Here is an 18,716-nt window from a genome sequence, read left to right as displayed (position 1 = left end):
ATGAGCCAAATATCATCCTAGAAGCAAGATCTGAGTGGAGGAATAGCCGGTAGACATCCCCTTTAGGTACTGATTTGCATTTCATTTTTACGTTGTGGCTGTAGGGTCAAGTCCTCTAAGGTTGTTTTACATTGTCTGCCATTGGTACGCTTCATGCAGTGAGCGGCTTTTCTTGATACTTGTGCATCTTGTTTTTCTCAGGCATTTCCGCAACTTGTGCTCTGATGACACTCCCATGGTACGCCGTGCTGCTGCTTCCAAGCTCGGGGAATTTGCTAAAGTACTTGAACTGGAGTATGTGAAAAATGACATTATTCCTCTGTTTACAAACCTGGCTTCAGATGAGCAGGTGAGCTGTAGGTTATAAAGGGATTGTTACAAACATTATTAACGTGGGCATAGAATAACCCCAACCCCACCGTAGTTCCTTTGCACTTAAGGCCCTTATACACATTGGTGTATTGTTTGCCAAACTCGCTGAGAATGGCGGTGACAACGCTGTGTATGGGGATATTCCAACTCTCCCCCCGACAGATGGTGGCTAGGGAAAGAAGAATCGGGGGGGGGGGGGGGGGGGGAATGAATATTTCTACCTGATCCTTTTGTTATCTAAAGTGTCTGGCAGCAGCTTTCTCCACTTTCCACATTGAATACGCATACACGTTGGCCTACAGAGGGGTTGCTGGGATGTTCTTTTGACAGCTATTGCATGTCCATGCCCAGCTTTATTCTTGATTTATTGTCAGGCTGGCTGTATAACCTTAGACTAAGCTTATTCTCGGTCTTCCTAGGACTCTGTACGCCTGTTGGCTGTAGAAGCCTGTGTTAGCATTGCCCAGCTGCTCCCCGAAGAAGATCTTGAAGCGCTGGTGATGCCTACACTCCGTCAAGCTACTGAGGACAAATCCTGGCGTGTCCGCTATATGGTAGCAGACAAGTTTTCTGAGGTAATAAACTGCTGACACGTGCTGTTTTCTTTCCCTTTGTTTCATTAGTTCCCATGTCTCTGAATAGAAGATGTCCACCCTGAACATAAAAAGGGCAGTGGTTACACACAGACAACATGAATGCTAATACATTGCTTGACAGTTCAAAGCTGATAATGAAGGTAGTACGATCATTTGTATAGCGTACATGTGTCAGGTTATAGTGTTTGTTCTTAGACAACCATTGTAACTTGAGACCATGACTAATAACTGGTTCTGAGCCTCCAGAATGTCAGCATAAGATAAGAAAACATGAATACTTAAGGAATATAAGCAGGTAACTAATACAGATAAAGCTCCCTGTTATGTGGAGGACAGGAACCTCTTTAGGACATGCAGCTCGTCCATGCACAGGCAGAGCGATGCAGTACAGTAAACGTGCTTTGATTGTGCTACATTGTATATTCCATGACTAGTCTGTGTATAAATTTTGCATATGGAAATGATTTGCTTGTGAAGTGTCCGTTATTCCAAGGTGCCTTGCCATTATAGTTCTCCACATTGTGTTTCAGCTCCAGAAAGCTGTCGGCCCAGAGATCACAAAGAACGACCTTGTGCCTGCTTTTCAGAACCTGCTGAAAGATTGTGAAGCGGAGGTTCGGGCTGCTGGGGCGCACAAAGTAAAAGGTGAGCATGTTTCTCTGGGTTTTACTGTTTGCCTCAGGTTGGATTTGATCAATGGCAGAGGGGGCAGAGAGAATCAGACGTTGGTGAATATCAGGACTCGGTGGCATGTGCTGGAGCTGTTGGAACCCAGCAGCGTAAAACTGGTGACTGGTCTGTGATTTGTTGCTGTGCCCAACATAACCAGTTTTCCATTTGTCTGTAAATTATACATTTATTTTCTAGGATTTTTTTTTTTTTTTTTTTTTTTTATATCCCCACCATTCAGTGCCATTAGTGATCCCTTACCTGGGTAAGATCTTGGTTTGGTATAGTAGTTCTCTCAAGCTGAGCAACCAACATCTGGTCTGCAGGAACCTAGTGATCCACAAGGCTGATAAGGTGTGCACTGTGCCTCCTGAACACTCTATAGCTTGGAAGTGAACTTTTTGTATCTGGTGTATCTAGTGATATTTAGTAATTTGTTTTTAGTATTAAGGGGAACCTGTCACCGGGATTTTGTGTATAGAGCGGAGGACATGGGTTGCTAGCACATCCGCAATACCCAGTCCCCATAGCTGTGTGCTTTTATTGTGAAAATAAAAACTATTTGATACATATGCAAATTAACATGAGTCATATCTTGCTTGTGTGACCAGAGAAGAGTCATATTTTCAAGCTCTGGCTCATCTCAGGGTAATTTGCATATGTATAAAATCGGTTTATTTACACAATAAAAGCACAGAGAGCTATGGGGACTGGGTATTGCGGATGTGCTAGCGGCCATCTAGCAACCCATGTCCTCAGCTCTATACCTAAAATCCTGGTGACAGGTTCCCTTTAAGTATCATGAATTGCTGCTATAATAAACTATAGTTTTCTTTAAAGCGGAGTCAATTTTTCCAAGATCTCCTGTGTGAACAGAATCTTACTCAGAAAGGACGTTTACTTAGATTAATATAAGCCTCTTGTTTGTCTTAATAGAGTTTTGTGAGAATCTGCCTGCTGATGGGAGAGAGGCCATCATCATGAACCACATTCTGCCCTATGTAAAGGTAAGATCAAGAAGTAAATAATCATTCTGCTTTGCTACCATTACGCTGGGTTCACACCTGAGCGTACTGGGTGGAGCGCTCTGTATGCGAGATTCTACGGGCGTCTCACATATGCGGCTCCTGTGCAAGTGAACGCCCATTGTCGCGCGTCCCTGGAAGTCTATGTACAGGAACGCGTGACAAAACGCCCCAAAGAAGCTCCTGTACTTCTTGGGGCGTCAGGCGTTTTACAGCGCGATCGTACGCACTGTAAAACGCTCAGGTGAGAACCATTCCCATAGGGAAGCATTGGTTCTTGCCTGTTGAGCATTTTACAGCGTGTAGGAACGCGCTGTAAAACGCTCAGGTATGAACCCAGCCTTAGGGTTTGGCAACACAGGCCGGAGAAGTTCCGCTGCAGATTTCACCCTATACACTGCAGCATGTGTGGATATCTGCAGCATAAATTGACAGGCTATGGGTTTAAAATCAGCACATCATGTCAATTTTCACCATGGATTTTTTTTATTATTTTTTATTGCGTGTCAATGAGATTCTTTGTCGCATCCACTTTGAAAGTACTTTTGATTTGCCACTCGAAAATCCACAGCATTTACACCACGTGTGGACATGCCCCTAATGCATTATGGTACTGTGTGTTTTCAGTGTTGCTTCTACAAGATCTAGTTTTGACATACCGCCCATTAGTAAGGCATGGTTCTCACCTGAGCGATTTACAGTGCGTACAAACGCCCTACGCCCCAAGAAGTACAGGAGCTTCTTTGGGGCGTATTGACGCGCGTACGCCTCTGTGGTCAATGGCAAGAACGCGCGTTTCCAAATACAAAAATGCCCAAAATACGTCCGATAAAAACGCCTGTAAACAGCGCTTATTAGATACGCTCAGGTGTGAACCCAGCCTAAGTGAGTGCTGGAACCATTGCACATTTGATAGCATAATCTGCAGCAATTGTCTCCAGCTTGTTGCTAAACTACAATTCCCAGCATGCACTAACAGTCTTGGAGCTGAAGTTTTGGGCTAGAATCATACCAGCAGTTTTTCGTGGCATTTCCTACTGGATCTTTTTATTATGTTTTTAGCCAAAGCCAGGTCTGTGTTCAATACCAATGGGGAATATAAAAAATTGCATGAAAAGCTGTATCTTTCCAGCCACAGGTTAAAAAAAATACTGGGGTGCAGTTGGCATGGTAAAGGTTCTGGCATGTAGACCATGTTCTCATATTGCATTAAATGAGTAGCCCCATCTGGGGCATTTATGGCATATCAATAGTGTGCCATAAATGTCCGATACTTGTGAGCCCGCGCTTTGGGCCCATTATCATGTCCATGCCCTAAAGTGAACGGAGAGCACCCCACGCATGCGCTGTGCCCTCCCCTACATTAAGTGCCAGTTCTTGGCTATTTTCAGAGGTCCCTTAAGTGAATGGAGAAGTGGCCACTCTAGCATGGCTTTCTCTCCGTTTACTTTTGGGGTCCCTTTTTTGAGGTTAGTGCAGCTCTGGGACCAACACCCATCAGACATTTAAGGGGTACCCTATCGATAAGCTATAAATGTCCCAAATGGGGTAACCCCTTAAATTCTTTTGTTGTTCACCACCTGACATGTTGATGACAAATGCCTGCTGTTGCGGGGACAGAAAACGGTTGCATCCAATGGTTTTTGCCCGGCTGAGACCTGGCATTTATGCTGGAAAGCTGCTGAATCAACGCTGGGCTGACTTTAAGTCAATGGAGATCTGGCGGTGAACTAGAGAAGCCGGCAATGTCAGATGTGCTTGAAAGAGATGTGAACGAGGCCTAACATTAGGATTGATTACACCTCCCTGCAGTAATATAGAAGTAGATTTATGGGGCAGATGTTAGTTTGTATAAAGACATAAATCAAGTCCGCTCAGCAGCTTTGTAAAATGGGCTTTGGTTAACCAGATGAAAAACTAGTAATGTGAAATAACATCCAAGCCCTAAACGGGTTAGTTTAAATATGAAAGTTGACGACACAAGCCTTATTTCTCCTTTTTTTCTTTAGGAACTGGTAACAGACTCCAATCAACACGTGAAATCCGCTCTGGCCTCTGTAATCATGGGATTATCCACTATTTTAGGCAAGGAAAATACTATTGAGCACCTTCTACCTCTCTTCCTTGCGCAGCTGAAGGATGAGGTAATATCTCAATTTTGCTGCTTTTGTGCGATAATGATATAGTTATAATTTATGTGATGAGTTGGTTTTTTGCACCTCCTAAAAATTCTTTTTTTTCCCCACTCCTTCCTAAATCCAGTGCCCTGAAGTGCGTCTGAATATTATCTCTAATCTGGACTGTGTGAATGAGGTGATTGGCATTCGCCAGCTTTCTCAGTCCCTGCTACCAGCCATTGTGGAGCTGGCTGAAGATACCAAGTGGAGAGTGAGGCTGGCCATCATTGAATATATGCCCCTGCTCGCTGGTCAGCTTGTAAGTCTGTAGAGCCTTATAATCGGAGAATGTTCACTCTGCAGGATTTGATAGCCGATTTCGGCCTATATTCCATGTTGAGATCCGTGCTTTATTCATTTCAGTGGGAGTCAGTCTTGTGGTGGTTTTATTTTTATTCACTTTACTTACCGAGGCGGAAATTGTGACGTGTAACCACATGTGGATCGACCCCATTGAATGGATCTACAGAATAGAAAATTGGGAGTCCGTGGCAAAAATCAAAAGGTCCATTTCAGATTTTTGCCATGGGTTCTGCAACAAGTATATCGTGGATTTTGCTACAGAAAAATCACGTTTTGTTGTGAAGGTCCTCATTCATGTACCTAATTGTGCTTAAGGGTGTTGTGCTCTTTTCTTCATAGGGTGTAGAGTTTTTTGATGAAAAGCTGAATTCACTGTGCATGGCTTGGCTGGTTGACCATGGTAAGTGCTTCAAACGCCCCATGTTATTAATTACGTCTCAGTCTAGGTTCCTGTGGCTGGTTTAGTCAGTCGGCAGTTCTCTTATCATAATTGGGCTTAGCAGGGACTGCAATTGACATCACTGTGTTAGTTTAGATTTCACAAAGCCCATTGATTTTTGGCAGTTTTGTGTGATAGCGCTGTATGTCTCATTGAGATCTGCTTCTAATGACTGGAGACCTCAACTTCTCTAATGTCTTGCTGAATTATTAAACTTTATAAATAAACCAGGGCCCATAAAGCTGTCTGTCTAGCACATTCAATGCCGGTATATCTATTCAATGTTTACAGGTGTTGCCTGAAAATGACAGGGTGTCAGTCTAAGGGACTTGGTGTAGGGGATTATATAGTGTGTAACGTCTTGGCTATACTGGTGCCAAGTATAATAATTGAGCATGCGCCCTGTCCTTCCCACAGAGAATGAATGCTTAGGACGAAAGAAAAAGAACCTTGGCCTTTGGTTTGGGGATAACTTTAAAACTTAAAGGGACACTGACAGGCAAATTCAGCATATTTAGTTATATATCTGACATTACAGGTCTTATACAGTCTATTAAAAGCATCTAAGTAGCCCCCCTGTCCACCTTTTAAATACCGAAAAATAGTTTATAACCTGCTTGTCCGATCACCAATCTGCCCAAGGGGCGGAGTTTCATCTCAAAATGCGCCCAGCCAGCCGCTCCCAACTGCCGTTCTGAAGCCCCGCCCAGCTCATCAATATTCACTTCGCTGGGCGGCAGCTACAACTCTCCCCAGTCACGATCCTGCGCATGGGCAATAGAATCCTCCTGGCATCGTTCATGTCTAATCTTCTGCGCCCCGCCGTGGTTAGATCGCGCCTGCGTACGCACCCTGCCTGCGTCCCCGAGGCCGCTGCAGCCTCTGCCTCATGCGCATGCGATGATGATGATACAATGCCAGAAGGATTCTATTGCCCATGCGCAGGATCGTGACTGGGGAGAGTTGTAGCTACCGCCCAGCGAAGTGAATATTGATGAGCTGGGCGGGGCTTCAGAACGGCAGTTGGGAGCGGCTGGCTGGGCGCATTTTGAGATGAAACGCCGCCCCTTGGGCAGATTGGTGAGGAGACAGGCAGGTTATAAAACTTTATTTTTCGGTATTTAAAAGGTGGACAGGGGGGATACTTAGATGCTTTTAATAGACTGTATAAGACCTGTAATATCAGATATATAACTAAATATGCTGAATTTGCCTGTCAGTGTCCCTTTAAAGGCTGTGTCTAGGGAGCAGTTAAAGCATAGCCATGGCAAACATCATGATCACAAGTGTTCCCTCCGCAGTCGCTGCATATGGAAGGCCTCCGCTCTTGAATGACCGCTTTAGTGTCCATCCAGGAGGCCACTGGAGCAATCGGGGGAAGGGGAGAGAATTTGGGGCGTTCACTGCATAGAGCCCCAGAACATTACATTGGTGGGACCACCCTGGGGACACTTGGAGTCGCATCATGATGATTTATTTTCCTTGGTCACTAAATTAGCACAACCATTACCAAAAATATGTTTGAGGGAATCTGTCAACTGTTCGCATAGACAGCTCTGGTTTACCTAAAAAACAAAAGTTGTTCTCTCCTTTTGTTGATCGGAGACTCTGCTCCAGAGTTGTACTTTTTATTAATATGCAAATTGGGTGTTTGCTGCAATAAGAGCATCACCATTGCCCTTGTTGCACCCAAGCTCTACCTCTCAAGCCTCATACAGACATCCGTGGAACACGGTCCGTGAGATACCGTACTGGTTGCTGTGACGCCGTGCGCTCCTGCAATGCCAGTCCGGTATCTATGGTTGCTATGACGCTGTGCGCTCCTGCAATGCCAGTCCGGTATCTATGGTTGCTATGACGCCATGCACTCCTGCAATACCAATCCGGTATCTATGGTTGCTATGACGCTGTGCGCTCCTGCAATGCCAGTTCGGTATCTCACGGACCAGTGTTCCATGGACGTCTGCATGAGGCTTTATTGGGGCCAGCCCTTCCCTGGCTGCTTTGATTGACAGGGGAATACAATAGCAAAGCAAGAGCAATGGCGATGCCCTCATCTCACCAAAGGGCTAATTATCTGAGATCAAATCAGACCTCCAGACAGGACTGACCCACAGTGGTGATACTCACCTGGTTCTCGCTTCTGGACTTATTCTGTGTGATACAAGGGAAGCAGGTCACCGCTGCAGCCTATGATTGGCTGTAGTGGTTATATGTGTCCGTCGACGGATGTTGATATCGGCGCAGAAGAGGGCCCGAAGTGCCGAAGTTGCCACAAAGACATCGGCGGGGATCAGTATCATCACCACTGCAGTTCAGCCATGTCTGGAAATCTGATTTAGGCTGGAATAACTCCTTTATGAAAATGTATCATGCCTCGGATCAACAAAAGAAAAACTGCATTTTATTCAGGTGAACCACAGCTGTGTTTATGCAAACAGTTTGATCGGGAGATCGCTGGTGGCAGGTTCCCTTCTAACAGCTTTGCCTATCAGCAGTTTTGAAGGTTCAAAACTGCTGACAGACTCCTTTAATCAAAAATATCAGAAAACAGTATTGGTTAAATGAAGAGGTTCCAGATATTATTATTTTTTTTATACTTGATTTGGATTGTATGTCGTCATTTATTAGTATTTTCCAGTATACTTGCATATGCAAAAGACCTAGAGAGGCAATACCCACAACAGTAAAGATACGGCCGGGTCTGTAATTATTGATGTATTTATACTGCAGAGCCATCTACATATTTAATAACTACAGTAAATTCAGGTTTTCTTTTTTGGTTTTTCAGTTTATGCAATCCGAGAAGCAGCCACCAACAATTTAATGAAGCTTGTGGAAAAGTTTGGTGCAGAATGGGCTCAGAACACCATTGTCCCGAAGGTCCTGGCCATGGCAAATGATCCCAACTACCTGCATCGAATGACGACTCTGTTCTGTGTTAATGTACGTGATCTTGTTACTGGATTAATGCTTCATGAATGTACACTAGGTGTAGGTGGGCAACACTGACTTCATTTAATTATTTTTCTCTACAGGCTCTGTCTGAAGCATGTGGAAAGGAAATCACCACTAAACTGATGCTTCCTATTGTATTAAAGATGGCCGCCGACCAAGTGGCTAACGTTCGTTTCAACGTAGCCAAATCATTACAAAGGATAGGACCAGTCCTGGATAGCAAGTATGTGTTTCTGCTTAAGTCCTGCAAATATCCTCCTTCCAGCTTCATCTTTATTCGCATTGGTCCCGTGTTATCCAAAATCCCTTTGGACTTTTCAGATTTTCTGTAATCTGAGGAAAATCTACCTCGTTGCTTGTATGAGAGTCACGTACTTTGTTGCTGCAAGTGGCTCTCCAGCAAAAAGTTGTTCAGACCGGCTCCACGTCTGATTTTCAGAGTTGGGCTCTTTTCACACAGCGCCTTTTATCATCTGTGTTCTGAACACAAAACTAAACGTGGGTAATTAGTGGGGTTCTAAGGGTGGTTCCATCGAATTAAGGGCACGGGTGCAGTAATGCAAATGCTGATCTGTGCTTCTGTTCAGCACCATATTGTGAACGGACCCACATCCATTATACGGTGCGCACACGGCTGGTGCCCGTATATATTGCGGACTCTCTCTATTTGCGGGCTGCAACACGGGCCCAGCTGGCATACATTTGTATGCATGAGCCCTTAAAGAGGACCGATCGCCAAAAAATCCAGTGCAATTTTCAGGCAGCAGGATATAGAGCAGGAGGAGCTGAGCAGATTGATCTATAGTTTTGTGGAAAAAGAGTCAGTGAAACTTATCTTTTATGCATTTTATATCTGCTTTTTCTTAACTTAAAGTGGTATTCTGGTTGGTTGAAGTTATCCCCTATCCACAGTATAGGGGATAACTATTTTATTAAATTGGGGCACCCACCATTCACAAGAATAGGGGGCCCCGTACCCCCTCCAGCCTCTTTGAAATGAAGGGAGCAGCCGGGCGCACATGTACATGGCAGCTTCATTCATTTCTATGGGAGTTCCGGAGAGTAGAGTACCGTGCTCGCCTATCTCCGGAATTCCCTTAGAGATAATTGGAGTGGACGAGTGCATGTCTGACTGGCCGCTCCGTTCGATACAGCGTGGTTGTGGGGGGGATTTGCAGGCAGGAGGTCCAGTGGTAGGACAGCCACCGATCTAATACTTATCCACAGTGGATAAGGGATAGCTTCAACCAACTGAAATACCCCTTTAAGACCACCCCTGTGTACAGTGACTGACAACTATCTGCAGCTACACAGAAAATGCTATCCATCCCTAGTCGCCCCTCCCCCATGTACAACAGAAGGCCTAAAAAGCAAAGATTTAAATGTATAAATTACACGTTTTATGATGTACCAATCTGCTCAGCTCCTCCTGCTCTATAACTTGCTGCCTGCAGATTACACTGCCTTTTGTCCCCTTTATGTAGATCTCTGACTGCTGCTGACGTTTTAGCTTGCTGTGAGTATTTGCTGATTAATACACTTTTTATGGCTGTGCATCTAATAAAAATGTATGCTGACTGATTTTTTATTTTATTTTTTATTATTAAAGGCAATATTAGAGGAGGTAAAAATCCTTGGGAAAGGTCATCAATATCATAGCAATGGGCGACTCCCAGCAATTCCACCAGTCAGATTTTTGAAGAGGTCGTGGTGCTCTGATCGCCGAGGCCTCTTCATACTAAATCGAGCACAGCACCGTAACCTGTTTAGCCGCTCTTCTTGGTATTACTTCCCAGTCATTTTATGGAACTGAGATACATAAAGGCCATGCAACGTGACGAGCCAGAGAAGAGGCCGCAGTGCTTGCCCAAGCGCTGTCCTTTTCCAAAAGCTGATTGGCAGAGGTGTCTGACTCCACAGATCTGATATTGATGACGTCCAGAAGATAGGCTGTCAATGTTTAACTCCTGGAAAACCCCTTTAAATCGAAACTTGATATAGTCTGTACCTCAATAGATTTATTGACGCAAACAATGGTCTAATGTTTTCTTGCAGCACAGTACAATCTGATGTCAAGCCTGTACTCCAGAAGCTGGGCCAGGATGAAGATATGGATGTGAAATATTTTGCCCAGGAAGCCATGACTGGTATGTTTCTGTATAAATTGGTAGTATACGTACTGAACAGATTATTTTTTTATTAATTAATCTTTTGAGGAAAGTACCTGACTGGTTACATGGACTTGCATATTGTCGCCTGTGGTAGGCTAATCTAGCAGTCAGTAGTCACATCTGGGGCACGATAAACTTGTGTATCAAGTGCACTTTTGATTATTATAGGTGCCGTGTCAGTTTATGGTCAGTCGGGGTCCATCCTCTGTGACCGCACCAATCCTGGCAGCACTCTGAGGATAGATTCACTCAAGTTTTTTTCAAGAAGGTTTTGAGGCAGATTACCCTTCCTGTTTTTCAGCAGGAGGGAGAAAAAGAAGTCTTCCTTTTATTTTTCTGATTCCTTTTTAAATCCACTTCTGGATTTGGCTTAAAAACCTGCTGTGAAATCAGTCACAAAACTGCGTTCGTCTACTCTGCATTGAGGCCCTTTGCTGCTTTTCTATGTGTACCCCTAATATGAGCCACCTGGTGGTGCAGGACACTGGACCCCACCACATTTACTTGACTGAACCTGTACAGGAAAATATAAGAAAATACTGTTAAAGGGTCCCTCTGGTTGCTATGGGCAAGTGCTTTACTATTCCTTTGTTTTAGCAAGTGTCTTCCCCGTCCCCTAAAACTTAGTTTTCAGACTGAGGTGCTGATCTTCTGGTTGTGCCAAGATGCGTCTGGTTGCTTGTGCATAACCCTCAGATTATTATTATTATTATTATTATTATTTAACCACCCATTATTCTAATTCTTCTCTCTGCAGTCCTTTCCTTGGCATAAGAAGTTGCAGACGACACGACCCCCTATTGTATGTTCAGTATGTAGTAGAATGATGTTTTGAACCTCTGCGGAACAACCTTTCAAGACCTCACAGGAACAAATGGCAACTACTGTTGGAAGACCACATTCCCTGCATATGTGCCTCTTCTAAAAGACTTTTCCTTTCCTTTTTTTTTTTTTTTTTTACTATGTTATTTATGAATTTCTGGTCATTATTTTTATTTGCAGTACAATGGAGTCTTACTTGTTACTGGTGGTCAGTGTATTATTCGGTATCGGTGTTTTTGGTTATGTCTGAAGTTGGGGAGCTGATGAAATTGTCGTCAGACTAGTTCTCTGCCCTAGATGTGGAAAGAACACCTGCCATTGATGGACATTAAAATTCATGTGAACCTGACCAGTCTGGCATCTTCCCTCAGTGCCAGAGGAAGTAGAAAATGGCCATTGGCAAAGTAACCATGGTCAAAAGGTCTCTGAAAATCAGGTGCCAACAAAAAATCCTTTTGCTGGCCCCTTGTGTCATAGGCTTGAACCATTCTGTACCATTTTTATGCATTGTGGGTAGGTCTGTTTGCTCTATGCCTAGGGAAGACAGATTTCTGGTCTAAAGCCCTTGCAGATTCACTGGTGAGGAATTTTCTAGAAGGGGTGAAGGAGATCCTGAAACTTAAAGGGGGTTGGCCCATCCCAGACTCCTGTCTTCACAATGCATGTGCAGCCTGCTCTCCATTCACTGGTATGGGAGTTCCAAATATGGCCAAGCAAGCACACTTGGCTAATTTTGGAAGTCCATAAGATAAATGGAGAGCGCAGCCAACTTTGTTCTCAGCTATGGGACTGCCAGAAATAGCTAAGCCACCACTTGGCTATTTTCGGAACTTCGATAGAGGTAAATAGAGGGTGGCCGAGCTTGCGTGGTGTGCTCTCCTTAACTTAGGGGGGGCCGTTCTAAATAGAGGTGCAGGTCCCACCCCTGGCACCTTCTCCTTTCTGACATCGCTAGGATATGCCATCAATGTCTGAGATGGAACAACCCCTTTAGCTGTTACAGATGTGATCCCTGATTTTGCATTGTATTCTTACTGTACTTATCTTGTATTGCATGCTTCCTCCTCTGAAGTTTGAGCTTGACGTCTGAATGAAGACCATAAGAAGTCTCGCTCTTTCACTTTATTTTGCTTTAACATTTTATCCATTGCTTCTGGCACTGGAATGAAATGGCAACTATGTGGTGGTGAATTTTTTTGCATGTCGGGCATTATTAGGGGCAGTGCTTATCTACTGACATTTTTCTGGACTGTTTTTGGCAGTGTTCTTGGTGGGAGACATAGCTTTCCATCTGTGTGTTGAATTTTAATGTAATTTTTTTTTTAAAGTAACTAGCTGGCTTTGCAGCCTAATGCCTGGAGAAAAGGTGCTCTAAATTTTAAAATAACCACCTCCATTTGTGCAGGCAGTCCATCCGATTCAGCCACAGCCTTTTAATTAAATGCAAAAATTAACTGAAGTCCCCTGTCGCTTCGGGACATTCCTTGAAGGTTAACTCAATATTGACTGTAGAAATTGTCATGTGCTTGATAAAGGAAATAAACTTAACTCACATAATGTTTCCTAGCATGTGCAATCTCGTGTCTGTTTATGGCTGTACTTACTTTTTCCATGTTTTAGCTTTTTATGCAGCTCTCACTACTTTCTAAGAGTCCACCAGGTATGTATTCAGCTTAAAGGGGCTGTCTCATTGACAATGGGGGACGTATCACTAGGTTATGCCCCCATTGTCTTATATGTGCTGTGGCCCCATAGAAAATTTATGGAGGGCGGCTGCGCATGTGCAGTGCTCCGTTCTCAATATAGGTGCGGGTCCCTAGCGATATGCTCTCATTGTCTATAATGAGACAACCCCTTTAAAACCTGGTGAAGGCCCCCAGGCCTTACATGTTGGGATTCAAATGACACCACTTCTGGCAGGGTGTAATAAGATGTTGTTAAAATCCACCATAGACTCCAGTACATAAGTACATGTTCAGGTCCCTTAAGGGGGCTAAAAAAAAAAAAAACTCTAGTACACTCCTTTATAAAAAAAATAAAATGATGCACTAAGAAGGATTTGTTGAAATCAAATGAAACTTTCTATGTGTGAATGTAATGATTAAGTGATTACAATATTTGAGCAAAAGGAGAAGTTTATTGGGAAACACTGAACAGTTGAACGGAGGCTTTAAGACCCTGTTGGGCACTATAGCCTGAACACAAGATGGGATATGGTTGGTCATGGAGGCATACATGTATGGTATCCTGCGGCACATTCGCCCACAGATGTTACAGCCTGGCATGTAGATCCTGCACACTCGTAGGTTGCTGAAGTTGGCGTCACAGCTGGTCCCATAAATGCTGTACTGGAGATAAACCTTGAGTGTTGTAATCTGGAGGAGACATTCCTGGAAAACACTTGCTGAGTATGTGGGCGAGCATTATCCTGCTGAAAAATGCAATTTGGAAGCCCTGCCATGAGTGGAACACATGTGGTCGCAGGATGCCCTTCACATATCGCTGAGCTGTGTCCCCCCAAATCATCACACCAACAGTTGGGGCAGTGTGTCGCTCACTAAGAAATTAGCCTTCACACAGCTCCTTTGTTGGAAAAAGTTATGGGTGTCAAAACCAGTGATTTTTTTTTTTTAAGGTTTTCATTATTTTTTTTTAAGTAGTAAAATATAATAAACAAAAGTTTAGTATCTCTATAACTATACTGACCCAAAGAATGAGGTCATCGTGTCATTTTCATTGCATAGTGAATGCCACAGAAGCTAAACCCAAATAGAATGCCAGAATTGCTTTTTATTCTTTTTTAATTTTTTTATTTTATTTGCCTGCTACAGGTAATTTTTATTTTTTTTTCCAGTTTCACAATGCAGTGTAATGAACATTTACAATCGGTGGAATGTCAGTTATGGCTCTTGGAAGCTGAGGAGGAAAAGTGGGAATAGTTGCTAAAGTTGCAGAGGATCAGGGAGCTGTTCGTTTGTTCGCTACCTTATGGTAGCCTCGAGCCTGCTAGAGGATCTGAGGTTTACCACAGCAATGTTTTTATGGAGCCCTGCCCGCATGGTGACCTCTGCACAGGTCGCAGAGCATGCCCACAGCACTCTCCATAGAAGTCAATAAGTCATCTCCAGACTAATGTCCAGGGGGCTGCTGTGGAGCTTATTTCTGAATGCTGTTAGCAGTTCAAGCAAGATGATCGGCTCCATAATAGTGCAGAGACTAGGAAAAGTAAATCCTGCAATAAGCAAATTAAACTGATTATGGAAAACCATATTTTCCGATTAAACAAAATAGGTAATGCATTCCCTTTTAATGGGGCTTAAATAAGGGTTTAGTTTAGGGCATCAGTAGACTTTTATTGTACAGAAGATTCTGGAGGGGTAATTTTGTCCGATTTCAGTATGTTGCAATGCCGTTGTAATATGCCTTATTATAACTTAGGCTACTTTCACACTTGCGTTAGGAGCGGATCCGTCTGGTGTCTGCACAGACGGATCCGCTCCTATAATGCAAACGCTTGCATCCGTTCAGAACGGATCCGTTTGCATAACTGTTTATTTCAGATCTGATTTTTCACTTCGGAAAACTCTCAGATCCGACAGTATATTCTAAACACAGAGGCGTTCCCATGGTGATGGGGACGCTTCAAGTTAGAATATACTGAGAACTGTGTACATGACTGCCCCCTGCTGCCTGGCAGATGCTGCCAGGCAGCAGGGGGCAGACCCCCCCCCCCCCCCCTGTATTTAACTTATTGGTGGCCAGTGCGGCCCCCCCTCCCTCCCCAGTATTAATTGTAACCAGTGCGGCCCCCCTCCCTCTATATTCATTGGTGGCCGGCCAGTGCGGATTCCAAGTATTATGACCAGTGAGGCCTCCCCTCCCCCATCATTGGTGGCAGCGGAGAGTACCGATCGGAGTCCCAGTTTAAATCGCTGGGGCTCCGATCGGTTACCATGGCAACCAAGACGCTATTGCAGTCTTGGCTGCCATGGTTACTTGGCAATAAATACAAGCATTATACTTACCTGAAGAGCTGCGATGTCTGTGTCCGGCCGGGAGCTCCTCCTACTGGTAAGTGAAAGGTCTGTGCGGCGCATTGCCTATAGCACAGACCTGTCACTTACCAGTAGGAGGAGCGCCCGGCCGGTCAGACATCGCAGCTCTTCAGGTAAGTATAATGCTTGCATTTATTGCCAAGTAACCATGGCAGCCAAGACTGCAATAGCCACCATAGACTCCGCTGCCACCAATGATGGGAAAGGGGGGGGGGGGGGGGGAGGCCTCACTGGTCATAATACTTGGAATCCGCACTGGCCGGCCACCAATGAATATAGAGGGAGGGGGGCCGCACTGGCTACAATTAATACTGGGGAGGGAGGGGGGGGGGCCGCACTGGCCACCAATAAGTTAATTACAGGAGGAGGGGGGGGTCTGCTGCCTGGCAGCATCTGCCAGGCAGCAGGGGGCAGTCATGTACACAGCATGGTGATGGGGACGCTTCAAGTTAAAATATACCATCGGATCGGAGAAAACTCAGATCTGATGGTATATTAATAGGGACTCCTGACTTTACATTGAAAGTCAATTGGGCACGGATCCGTTTGAAATTGCACCATATTGTGTCAACGTCAAACGGATCCGTCCCCATTGACTTGCATTGTAAGTCTGGACGGATCCGTTTGGCTCCGCACTGCCAGGCGGACACGAAAACGCTGCAAGCTGTGTTCGGGTGTCCGCCTGCTGTGCGGAGGCCAAACGGTGCCAAACTGATGCATTCTGAGCGGATCCGCATCCACTCAGAATGCATTAGGGCTGTACGGATCCGTTCGGGGCCGCTTGTGAGAGCCTTCAAACGGAACTCACAAGCGGAGCCCTGAACGCTAGTGTGAAAGTAGCCTTAAAGGTTATGTACACATTCGGATGCAATTTTTGTTTGCATTTTTTTCATTTTTGGCTGAACACTTTCAATTGGTCTTTATTAAAAATATTGAGCTGTTCTGTCACAAAGGTTAACTGTTTTTCTAGCTGTGTGACTGGTACTTTCAGTTTTCTAATAAACCTTATCTCTAAACTAAACCCTTATTTATTTTTTAACTCTCTTTATTGGAAAATGATAAGTAAGTTATGTAACAGTACATTCGAGGATTATTGCATTGAACAGTTGTACAGTGTTGCAAAGAGAATATTGCAAGATTATACAGTTCTCAACATTACAGAAATTAATAAACAGCATCCAGTATCCATAGTACATCATTTTGACTGACGTCATTAGGCCAAGCATTACAGTACATACTGTGATTTACATCATTTAAGCACATCGCTTCAATAGAACCTGATAGCGCTCAGTTGGACGGGTGCACCCCTCAGTCCACCGAATGCAGATGGGCTGTCGTAGCAGTCAGATGGGAAGCACACCATGGTCCCCATACTTTCTCGAATTTTTGAGGACAACCCCTACGAGAATAAATAATCCTCTCGAAGGGAATAATGTTATTGACCATGGTTTTCCATTGTCCAACCGTAGGAGGTCTGTCCGCAATCCATCTAATTACAATGGCTTTCCTGGCCATAAATAGGGTTTCCCTAATGAGGGTGAGAGTGTAACGTGAGCGTGACTCATCTTCCACTATACCCAGAAGGCAAGATTTAGGACAAACTACCAGTGAGTCCGGGATCAGGGACGAGACTACATCCACCACCCCTTTCCAAAACTATTGTATGTGACTGCAATCCCATATTAGATGCCAGAAATCCGCATTCGCCTGTGAGCACCTATGGTACTCCGTGTGCTGCCTCCTACCCATTTTAAAAAGCCTGTTTGGGGTCAAATAACATCTATTTAAAATGAAGAGCTGTGTAAGGCTACTTTCACACTAGCGTTCGATCGGATCCGTTCTGAACGGATCCGATCATATTAATGCAGACGGAGGCTCCGTTCAGAACGGATCCGTCTGCATTAAATTGGCAAAAAAAAAAAGCTAAGTATGAAATTAGCCTGAACGGATCCGTCCAGACTTTTACATTGAAAGTCAATGGGGGACGGATCCGCTTGAAGATTGAGCCATATTGTGGCATCTTCAAACGGATCCGTCCCCATTGACTTACATTGTAAGTCTGGACGGATCCGCACGGCCAGGCGGACACCCGAACGCTGCAAGCAGCGTTCAGGTGTCCGCCTGCTGAGCGGAGGCTGAACGCTGCCAGACTGATGCAGTCTGAGCGGATCCGCATCCATTCAGACTGCATCAGGGCTGGACGGAAGCGTTCGGGTCCGCTCGTGAGCCCCTTCAAACGGAGCTCACGAGCGGACAGCCGAACGCTAGTGTGAAAGTAGCCTCAATCTGTTATTGAGAGATGGAGATACAGCCACTGGAGCCTCCAGAGCTTCTCCCCACTCCTCATTCGTCAAAGTAGGTATATTCCCTCTCCATTTACGTTCCGCACCCAATGGAGAAGCTGAAATCTTAAGACCAAGTAAGTGTGTATAGATGGCGGATATCAATCCCTTCGGGCCTTGGGTCCTGAAGACCCCTATCAGAGGATAAACTGACACCGGCCTATTCAGATCCTTTAACTGGGCTTGGAGGGCATGTCTCAGTTGCAGATACCTGAAAAAGTGTGATCTCAAAACACCCACTTTGGACTGCAGCTGGGAGAAGGAGAACAGTATACCCTTTTCGTATAGGTCCCTCAAATAGCACACCCCATATCCTCTCCAAATCGCCTCCCATTCACTCTGCATCAGATGCGGAAACATCGGGTTGTTCCACAATGGTATATCTTCTGGTAGATCCTTGTATTGCTGCATCTTTGCAGCCCCCCATACCTGATGCGCCAATTTATGAATCGGAAGGAGCGAGCCCGACACCGAAGATCGGCCCTCAAGTACAGGCCACAGGGTGGGGAGCTGCAAAACTCCCGCAAATAGTATTCAGAACTAGAAAGCACGTCCCGGGTCACCCATGGCACCAGATACCTCAACTGACCAGCAAGAAAATATAAATGCAAGTCCGGCAGAGCTGCTCCACCCTGATCCCAACTTCCCTGTAGAGACTTGACGGCTAATTTTCTTCTATTCCTACCCCAGATAAATGTCGCCAGATAAAGGTTTTAATAAGACTACAATGGAAGCCTCGTACAGTGTCTCCGGGAGGACCCCACGGTTCAGAGACGCCTTGTACATG

At 44.8% G+C, this 18,716-nt stretch overlaps 1 protein-coding gene across 1 annotated transcript in view; it reads left to right on the top strand.

The window, feature by feature from the left end:
- Positions 1-13,098, top strand: part of PPP2R1B (protein phosphatase 2 scaffold subunit Abeta) — a 40,745-nt gene extending 27,647 nt beyond the window's left edge. The window contains exons 5-15 of the mRNA XM_044282298.1: positions 202-349; positions 792-947; positions 1,499-1,613; positions 2,574-2,644; positions 4,672-4,806; positions 4,925-5,098; positions 5,482-5,542; positions 8,373-8,527; positions 8,620-8,762; positions 10,595-10,686; positions 11,468-13,098. Of these exons, the coding sequence (XP_044138233.1) occupies positions 202-349; positions 792-947; positions 1,499-1,613; positions 2,574-2,644; positions 4,672-4,806; positions 4,925-5,098; positions 5,482-5,542; positions 8,373-8,527; positions 8,620-8,762; positions 10,595-10,686; positions 11,468-11,484 (1,267 nt within the window). The 3' untranslated portion in view covers positions 11,485-13,098. The remainder of the gene's footprint in view (positions 1-201; positions 350-791; positions 948-1,498; positions 1,614-2,573; positions 2,645-4,671; positions 4,807-4,924; positions 5,099-5,481; positions 5,543-8,372; positions 8,528-8,619; positions 8,763-10,594; positions 10,687-11,467) is intronic.
- Positions 13,099-18,716: the final 5,618 nt, after the last annotated feature.

The sequence above is a fragment of the Bufo gargarizans genome, chromosome 2, assembly GCF_014858855.1.
Source record: "Bufo gargarizans isolate SCDJY-AF-19 chromosome 2, ASM1485885v1, whole genome shotgun sequence".
NCBI classification, from domain to species: Eukaryota; Metazoa; Chordata; class Amphibia; order Anura; family Bufonidae; genus Bufo; species Bufo gargarizans.
Note: the sequence above shows the minus strand (reverse complement) of the source record. Positions and strands in the feature narration are given on the sequence as shown.